The 9,552-nt window shown below is 61.7% G+C and overlaps 1 protein-coding gene across 3 annotated transcripts in view; it reads right to left on the bottom strand.

The window, feature by feature from the left end:
- Positions 1-5,991: 5,991 nt before the first annotated feature.
- The window catches only part of DNMT3A (DNA methyltransferase 3 alpha), a 35,021-nt gene continuing 31,460 nt past the window's right edge, over positions 5,992-9,552 (bottom strand). For all 3 annotated transcript variants that reach the window (XM_066180196.1, XM_066180194.1, XM_066180195.1), the window contains exons 16-23: positions 9,185-9,269; positions 8,230-8,375; positions 7,867-7,957; positions 7,621-7,769; positions 7,423-7,508; positions 6,879-6,948; positions 6,559-6,677; positions 5,992-6,466 (exon numbers count right to left, since the gene is read on the bottom strand). In XM_066180196.1, coding sequence (XP_066036293.1) covers positions 6,325-6,466; positions 6,559-6,677; positions 6,879-6,948; positions 7,423-7,508; positions 7,621-7,769; positions 7,867-7,957; positions 8,230-8,375; positions 9,185-9,269 — 888 coding nt within the window. In that variant the 3' untranslated portion in view covers positions 5,992-6,324. The remainder of the gene's footprint in view (positions 6,467-6,558; positions 6,678-6,878; positions 6,949-7,422; positions 7,509-7,620; positions 7,770-7,866; positions 7,958-8,229; positions 8,376-9,184; positions 9,270-9,552) is intronic.

Below are 9,552 nucleotides of genomic sequence, written 5' to 3'. Positions count from 1 at the left end.
TGCTCCAAGCCCCAGTGTCCAACCCGGCCTTGGGCACTGCCAGGGATCCAGGGGCAGCCACAGCTGTGCCAGGGCCTGCCCACCCTGCCAGGGAACAATTCCTGCCCAATCTCCCATCCAGCCCTGCCCTCTGGCAGTGGGAAGCCATTCCCTGTGTCCCGTCCCTCCATCCCTTGTCCCCAGTCCCTCTGCAGCTCTCCTGGAGCCCCTTTAGGCCCTGCCAGGGGCTCAGCTCTCCCTGGAGCTTCTCCTGTCCAGGTGAGCACCCCCAACTCTCCCAGCCTGGCTCCAGCCCTGCAGCAGCTCCGTGCCTCCTCTGGACTCTCTCCAGCAGCTCCAGGCCCTCGTGCTGTTTGGCCCTGTTAAGATCCAATTAATGAGAGATGCTTCTGCCTGAATTAAGTTGCAAATGAGAGCCTATGCCAAAGTCAACAATACGGATTTTACTTAATAATAAATGCGAGGTAGATAGAAAGAAATGGAAAAGTGGGGAGAGAGAGAGAGTCCCACCTGTGGATCCAGCAGTGTCCCCCTGCTCCTTCTTCACCCCGGCCTCCTCTGGTGGGGTGGGGGACCTGGTTCGTAGCTCTGCACAGAAAGGGGGCTGGGGGGGAAACCCACAAAGCTCTGTCCCAGCTATCAAATCTCCTCACTTTTATACATTTTAGCCAACAAAGGAATTAGTGTCACTGGCTACAAGTTATGCAGTTCTCTTATTAATTAGTAGTCTACCTTCCATTGGTTTAACATGCCCTGTTCCTCTTTGGCTAATTAGCCCCGTGCTCAGTGTTACTTTCCTTTTGGATTGGTAACTTTTCATGTCTCTGGGCCATGAGTCAGTTGTGGCAATCTGCCCCTGCTGGGGTTACCCCTTCCCCTGCTGGAGCTGATTCAGCTCCGCACCCCAGCTGGCTTTATCAATTTCTTCCTTATCTTGGGGCTTCTGCGGAATGTCCTTGCGGCTGGTGAGTTCTTCATTCTTGGTGTCCACTCCCAGTGGCACGTCCTTCTTCCCAGGCTTTGTTAGCTTGCCCGAGGTTTGTGATCGTTGAATTTATCTTCCTCACACCTGGGCAGCAGTTCCAGTTTATCCCGTCCCAGTTCCAGGAACCCACGAGGCATATTTGGGAGGCTTGGGTGGCCACTGGTGGTCACAGCTGCCTCCAGTCCATGACCTGGGGTGGTTGACTGACTCGTGCATGAGCATTTGCTCCACTCCACACACTGCCACGGTGGGGAAATTTTGTCTGGACGGGTTAAACCAGGTTGTGCCGACCAGATCTTGCCTCTTCCAGGCCTGGAATTAGCACCTTCCTGTCATTAATTCCTCCCCTCTGTGGCCCTGACAGTGCTGGACACAGACACTTGTGGTCTTTAGCTCAGCCCTGGCCCCAGGGCTGGGGCGGCTCTGCAGCTGGGGTGTCACCAGAGCAGGGCAGAGGGGGCACGGTCCCCCCATTGCTGCTGCCCCTGCTGGGCTGGGGGATCAGCCCAGGGCTGGGCGTTCTGGGCTGGGCTGTGTCCAGCCTCCCACCCACCACGTTCCTCCCCCAGGGCTGCTCTTGAATCCCTTCATGCCCCAGCCTGGATTGATCCTGGCGGTTGTCCCAGCCCAGGTGCAGCACCAGCTCTTGGCCTTTTTGTCCTTTGTGAGGTTTGCATGGCCCTCAGCAGCCTGGGGACCCTGGCACAGTGTCCTGGGCCACCATCCCCCGGCAGAGCACAGGTCCCCAAGCTGTCACACCAGTCCCAGCCGCTGCTTGCCCACCCCGTGTCCACACACCAACCCAACGCTGGACCACGCTCCAGGCCCCATCACCTTGGGGGCGGGCACTGGGGGAGGGCCCGGGAATCTCACCTGGCACTGCTCAGCCGGAGGGGAAACTGAGGCAGGAGCTGAGCCAGGCAGTTTCCTGACCCACAGCTCACGAGGTGGAAATGGGGAGCTCCCACTCTGCTGGGGGCTCTGCAGCCCCCCGGTGCCCAAGGGAGCTGGGCTCAACCCACAGCCCCCGCACCTGGGACCCCCCGGCACCCCATTGCTCATCGGGAACCCAAACACCCCAGGGCAGGGACCCCGCTGTCGCCTGGACCCCACCACCCCCAGCGCTCCCCAGGGCCCCACCACCACTGGTGCTGGGATCCCCCCACACATCTGGACTTCAGCACCTGCCCTGGGACCCCACTGCCCCCCCAGACCCCAAAGCCACCAGAGTCCCACCACCTGCCAGGGCCCCACTGCCACCAGGACCCCACCAGCACCTGGATGTCCCCACGCACCAGGACCCCACCTCCAGGACAGACCACACAACCACACAGGTGTTTGGTTTTTTTTTTTCTCTCTTTTTTTTTTTTCCTCTTTTTTTCTCTTTTTTTTTTTTGCACAAAACAGGACATTTATTCAAGTGTTCTCCAGCACAAGTACATTAGAAAGGAGCTCGTCTGTATTATACTCTTCTTGGGCACCAAAGAAAAAAAGAAAAGGAGGATGGGATGGAAGCGGGACGGACAGACTTTCTACATCTGCTGCACGCATTGACCTTTATTAGTTCAGAACAGCTATGTCACGAGCAATACTCACACAGATACAACAGCGCCGGGCGCCCGCGGCACCTCCGGCCGTGAAATGCACAGTTCAGCGGCAATAAATAGAGAAGCGACCCTAAAAAAACAAACCAACAAAAAAAAAAAAAACAAAAACAAAACCAAAAAAAAACCCAGAAAAAAAAAACCAAAAACGGGGGCAACGAACCGAGAGAGAGAGAGAAGTAGAAAATAAACCGGGGGGTGGGTTTTGGGCTCGGGGGGGTGGGGAAAACGGGGAGGGAGAGCAGCCGGGGCGGCCGCGGCGGCGCCGGGAATGTGGCGGCGGAGCCAAATCAAAGGGAGGAAGGAGGGTACCAGCTCTACGCGCGTATTCCTCGGGATGATGAGTACATGATTCCCACAAATAGTTAAGCGTCAGCTACTTCAATGTCTAGGCTAAAACACATGAAATCTCTCATTTAGTTTTCAAGTACAAAGTTAAAATGCCTTTTTTCTTTTTTGTTTTTTTGTTTTTTGTTTTTTTTTTTTTAATAATAATATATAAGAGTAAAATAATAGTGCTCTTTGAAACTCCACTACGAGAAACAAAACAGTCATTGTCCAGACAGCAGACTTAATTTAACAATATATATTTTTAATAAAATGTTTTAGCACCGTGTTTGTCCCCACTCCCTCGGCGGATCTTAAGGAATTTAGGCCTTTCTGTGTTGTTTTTTTTTTTTTTTTTGAGTTATTCATCTAGGGCTGTGCAACAGAATTTGTCTGGTTGTTTTTTAAAAAAAGACGTGAGTCGGGTACGTTAAAAACTGAACTCTTCTTGCCCCAGGCATCCCCACGGTCCCCCCACCGCCGCCGGCACCTGTTCCCAGCAGGAACCCGCTTCCCACCGGCACCGGCGCCGTGCCAGGCCGGCCCCAACACCGCAGCACCTGCTGGGACCCAGCCCCCAAAGGTGCAGCAGGGCCAGGGGGGGTCCCAGGAAGCGCTGCAGGGCCGGGCTGAGCCGGGGCGGCCCCGGGGGTCCGCTGGGACCCCCACACCCAGCACGTGGCCCTGCAGAACCCGCCGACGGCGCCTCAGGACGGGGCAGCGCCGGCCCCCGGAGCTGCAGGGCCACGCGGGGTCAGCACCCAGAGCTGCGGGAGCGTGCAGGGTCAGCACCCAGCGCCGCAGGGCTGTGCGGGACCAGCACCCAGAGCTGCAGGACCGTGCACCCAGTGCCACAGAGCCGTGCAGGACCTGCCAACAACGTTGCAGGGCCGTGCAGGACCAGCACCCAGCACCTCAAGGCCATGCAGGATCAGCACCCAGTGCCACAGGGCCATGCAGGACCCACAGACGATGCTGTGGGGCCACGCAGGACCCGCGTTTGCCGCGGCGAGGCCACGCAGGGCCTGCAATCAGCATTGCAGGGCTTGCAGACAGCGCTGCAGGGCCACGCAGCGCTTGAACCCAGGCCTGTGGGGCTGTGCAGGACCCACAGCCAGCGCTGTGGATCAATGCAGGACCCACAGCCAGCGGCACGGAGCCATGCAGGGCCTGCAGCGGTGCCGCAGGGCCATGCAGGACCCGCAGTGCCCCGCACAGGACGCCCGGGGCCACGTCAGCCCCACAGACGGGGTCGTGGGGCCACACGGGCTCAGACAGCAGCAGGCAGGACCAGCGCCCGGTGCGGTGGTCCTGTGCCATCCTGTGCCATCCAGCCCCGGGAGCGAGCAGGAGCCCGGGGCCGGCGCCCTCCCGCCTCATCACCTTCACTCCCCGGCAAAGCCAGGCCCCGCGGTGCCCCCACCGCGGCCGCCCGTGCCTGCCCAGCTGCCCATGCCCCCCGCACCCAGAGGGGCCCCCGAGCCCCCAGTAGCACCAGGAGGGAGGGGAGGTGGGGGCCCCGCGGCCGCCCCTCGCCGGCCCCAGCAGCTGGGAGCGCGCGGGCCGCGGCTCGCTGCCATTAGCCAGCACCCCGCAGCGAGCGCGGCCCCGGAACCCGCACCTTTCACAGTTAGAGAAGAGACAGCGACGGGCCCCCCGGGAGCCTCCCCGCGCCCTAGCACCAGTCCCTGCCACGCCGGGTCCGGCCGCCCCGCGGGCACCGGGGCTGCACCGGGCCGGACCCCGCGGCACCGCGGCCGCCAGACCGGTAGCACCATCCACCGCACTGCCAGCACCTGCCCGCGCTCCGTCACACCGCGGCTCCCCACGGCCGGGGCCGCCGCCACCACCGACACCGCCACCGACACCGCCACCGACATCGCCACCGGTATCGCCACCGGTGTCCCCGCGGGCACCCGTCACCCCAGCGGGGCGCCGAGGGGACACGCTCGCTCCAAACCACGCGCGGGGCAGGGGAGCGATGGCCCGGCGGCCGCGGTGACACCGCCGGGGTCCCGTCCCGGCTCGCCGGGGCATCGCCCTCCTGCCGCCAGCCCGGCCCCGCGGATGTAGCACCAGGGTCCGGGACCCGCAGCCATCCCCGTGCCATGCCGGAAACGCCCCGGCCGCGCTCCGGCACCGCTCCGTCCCCCCTGCCCCGCCGGCGTCCTCGCCACCGCCCTCGGCCAGGGCCTGTCCGCAGCACCGTGCCCCACGCCGCCCCGGAGGGCAGGGGCACGGCCGGGGCACGGGGAGACGCCCGGCACCGGCCCCGCCGGACGCCACGTACGCAGAAGAGCACCAGTACGCTGTGGGGTGACGCCGGCGGGGCAGGGGGGACACCGCCGAGGCGCTTCCGTTCGGGACAGAAAAAGGTTATTGCATGACTCGGGATGGAGACGCTTCCGCCCGGCCGCCCCGGCCCTGCCGCTCGCTCGGAAAGGCCCGGCACGTAAGGCAACGTGGAAGCTGATGTCTCGACTCACCCCGCTGTGTAAAGCACCATTATGAAGTCAGGTTGTACAGTAGTAACAGTACCTTTTATATATATATATATCTATATCTCATATCTATCATATATATATAAACTGTAAACAAGAGGTAACAGCGGCTTCTAGGATCTGCTCTCTTCAAGGTTTCCATGTGGTAGGCACCCAAAATACTGTAGAAAAGGTGTGTGTGTGGTGTGTGTGTTCCCGGCCTCCCTGCCGGGTCGGCTCCATGTCACCGGAGAGCGGTGCTGGTGGAACAGAGCGAGGCTCAGCCGCCGGGGCCGGGGCCGGGCCGGCCGGGCGCTGGCGCGGACGGAGCGGAGTGGTCTCGGAGCGGGTCTCGGAGCAGAGCGGGTCTCCTTTGCCTCCGCCTCTCTCCCGACTGGGCTTTCCCTGCTGCCGTTTCCCCCTCTCCGAGAGCGGCGCTGGCTGACGGCGTCTCGTCTCTGCGCCCGCTGCTCCGAGAAGTGGAAACCAAACCGACAGGAAAACCCAGCCAGAAAAGAGCGGAAAATTAAAAAAAGGTTACCCGGAAAAAAAAAGAAAAAAAAAAAAAAAAGAAAAAAAAAAAAAAAAGGTTTTGGTTTCTTTTCTTTTTCTTTTTTTTTTTTTTCCTTTTTTTTTTCTGTTTCGTCGCTGTTTGTTTGCGTTTGCCGGCTTCGTCGTTTGTTTGCTTCCTGTGGTTTTTCGTTTGTTTTTTTTTTTTTTTTTAAATAGCTAAAGCTGATCCTGGGAAATTCCGGAGAGGACACCGACCCCTTTCGCTCGGGGAGACGTGTGCTGGGTTCCCGTCGGGCTGCGAAATCCCGTCTCTCTTCTGGGTGCTGACTCTTCTCTCATTCCGTGTGTTCACTTCTCTTGGCGTGGATGGGTTTGTTTCCGACTCGCTCCGTGTGTGACCAGTCCCTGCTCATCTCTAAACGCAGGCAAAGTATTCCTTCAGGGGCGCGAAGAGGTGGCGGATCACCGGCACGCTCCAGGACCTGCCGAGCAGTCTCTGCCGGGCCAGGCGGCTCATGTTGGACACGTCCGTGTAGTGCACGGGGAAGCCGAAGACCCTGCGGGAGGGACACGGGCATGGGGAGGGATCACGGGCGTGCCCTGGGCGGGCCCCAGTGCGGCCGGCCCCGCCCGGCGCCCCCGGTGTTACCTCTCCATCTCCGTGCACCACAGGATGTCCTCCTTCTCGTTCATGAACACGGGGAAGTGCTGGTCCTTGCCCTGCTTGATGGAGTTGGAGCGAGTGGTGATGGTTCGCACTTTGCTGAACTGCAAGAGGCACGGGCTGGTCAGGCTGGGGTGGGATGGAGCCCCCGGCACACTCCAGACTCCCACCCTGGGAGCCCCCACTGATCCATCCCTCCTGAAAGCCCCAGCCTGCGCCCCAGGGAGCCCGGGCCTGCTGCTGAGAGCACTGGAACCCCCCTGCTGCCCCTCCAGGCACCTCCTCAGCACCCAGCCCTGGCTGACCTTTGCTATCCTGCCGTGCTCCAGGCACTCCTGCAGCTCCAGCTTATCGTTGACGGTGGACGCCAGTGGCCTGGTGGGGGAGAGATGGTGGGCAGGGGGTGGCAGCGCTGTGTCCCCATACTGTCCCCCAGCGTGGGCACAGGGCAGGTCTCCAGCCGGGGTTTGAGGGGCTCACAAGGTGGCCACGGCTGTTTTGGGGGTCTGCGGCAGGTGACGGGCAAGAAGCAGCCAATTCCCGGGGGAGCCCATCCGTGGCCACTGGCCGCGGGCCACCCTGGGCGACACCCAAGAGGGACACAGGGGACAGCTCAGTGCCACCCCTCCAGCACAAGAGAGCCGGGACAGGACCAGCCACCCCCATGGGAGAAGCACCACAGCTTTTTAGGGTGTGCCATCACCTCTTTGCGAGACTCCTGCTCTCGCCCAGCACTGACCAGAGCCAGGGGATCCCCAGGGCCACATCGGGGCTGAGGGAGGAGCCAGGAGTGCAGCCCACCCTCCCAGAGCCAGGCCAGGGGCTCAGCTTTGGGCTGCTCTCACCTACCTGTTCATGCCGGGCAGGTTCCCCCAGAAGTACCGTGCCCGGTGCGCTGCAGACACTTCTTTGGCATCAATCATGACGGGATTGGACTGAGGGAGGGAGAGGGGAAAGGTCAGCGAGGCCGGGCAGCCCCCCTGGCTGCGGGGGTGGGAGCTGGGGGTCCCGGGGGCCGCAGTGGGGTGACCCCAGGCGGGCACTAACCTCCAGGAAGCGCGAGATGTCCCTCTTGTCGCTCACCCCCATGGCCACCACGTTCTCAAAGAGCCAGAAGAAGGGCCGGTCGTCGCCCTCCTTGGGCCGGGCTTCGTGGAGCAGGCGGTAGAACTCGAAGAAGAGGCGCCCAGTGCCCTCTGGGGGGGAGAGAGGAGGGGCTGGGCTAAGGGCTGGGGGTCTCTGTCAGCCCTGGGGGGCCAGCCCCACCCCTGGGGAGCCCCAGCCCTCTCCTACCGTAGAGACCCTTCCTGGCCGGGTTGACGATGGACAGGTCGTTGCAGGGGCTGCCCCCAATCACCAGATCAAAGGGGCCCCACTCCTGTATCTGCAAGAGAGAGAGGAGACCTCAGGTGAGCCAGGTGCTGCCACAGCCTGGGGGACAGGGGGCCCGACGGTGGCCGAGCTCCTGGAGTGGGAAGGGACCCAGCAGGACATTGAGTCCTCCTCCTGGCCACGCACAGGACACCCTGGCACTCCCACCCTGGGCCCTGGGAGTGCTGTCCAAACGCTACTGGAGCTCTGGCAGCCCTGGGGGGGGCTGGGGTGCTGGCAGGGAGGGGCTCAGGAGGTGGGAGCAGGGGACAGCAGGGGACGTACGTGTTTCTGGGTGACATTGCGGACGTCCCCGACGTACATGATCTTGCCCTGGTGCCTCACCATGCCCACGGTGATGGAGTCCTCGCACACCTCGGAGGCGATGTACCTGTCCACCTGGATGCCCAGGTCCTTCAGCACCAGCAAGCCTGCAGGGAGCCGTGGGGAGCGGCCATGAGCCCCGTCCCCACCTGCGCCACCCCCCAGGGCTGCCCCCCTTCCTGCTCCCCTCTAGTGTGGGAGCCCAGGGGTGGAGATGACAACGGGGGCTGCCCTCGGGAACACCCACGGCTCTGCCCACACCTGCTGCAACCCTGGGTGCTGAGAATACCAGGTTTTCTGTTCTGACAGGCAGTGACCCTCAGGAGGGCACTGCCTTTGGCTTGAGGCCACGGGAAAGGTGGTGAAATTGCACCAGGATGTCGCATTTTTGTACAAAGTGCGACTTGGAGTGACATCTGCAATTTTGTTCTTAATTTGCTTTGACCCAGGAAGCTCAAATATCATGCAGAAATTCATTTTCAAATATTATGCAGAAATTCATGAGCCAAAGATTTCCAATTCCTGAGGTCCATTGGGTGCTTCAGGGAGAAACTTGGTCCAGACGCCCCCATCCCTCAGTGGGATTTGCAATGAATTGTGAACGATCTGCAGAGATGTTTTTTGGTATTGCCAGCCTGGCAGTCTGACCAAGCAGGTTGAGAAAGGCTTCTCTGGATTAAACAAACGGTCCCCAAGCCCGATGCACTGGCCAAGGTCACCCGAACATTGGTTTTTGGTTGACTCACGGGCGTTACTTAAGGCAAACAACAAAGCAATAAGGGACAAGTTCAATGTCTGCCTTGGTGTCACACACACACCCTGTGGCCTGGGACCTGCTCTCACGCCCGCAATCCAGCCCCACACACGCCCCGGGGGGAGCCCTGCAAGGCCCACGGGGCCAGGGACCCCCACCCACCTGTGGCGATGCCATCGAAGAGCGACAGCACCCGGATGGGCTTCCTCTTCTCAGCCGGCACCGGCGGGTACACCTTGGGGGGGTCCTGGAAACCACGGGGATGGGTCAGCAGGGAGGGGATGGGGACAGCAGGGACAGGGCTGGGGACAGCAGGGACAGGGCTGGGGACAGCAGGGAGGGGATGGGGACAGCAGGGAGGGGATGGGGGCAGCAGGGAGGGGATGGGGACAGCAGGGACAGGGCTGGGGACAGCAGGGACAGGGCTGGGGACAGCAGGGAGGGGATGGGGGCAGCAGGGAGGGGATGGGGGCAGCAGGGAGGGGATGGGGGCAGCAGGGACAGGCTGGGGGGCAGCAGGGACGGGGCTG

This window comes from Chamaea fasciata, unplaced genomic scaffold (genome assembly GCF_029207755.1).
Source record: "Chamaea fasciata isolate MVZ Bird 193981 ecotype frontalis unplaced genomic scaffold, bChaFas1.0.hap1 SCAF_3, whole genome shotgun sequence".
Taxonomy (NCBI): Eukaryota; Metazoa; Chordata; class Aves; order Passeriformes; family Sylviidae; genus Chamaea; species Chamaea fasciata.
The sequence above is the reverse complement of the archived record's forward strand: the minus strand, read 5'-3'. Positions and strand labels throughout refer to the sequence as shown.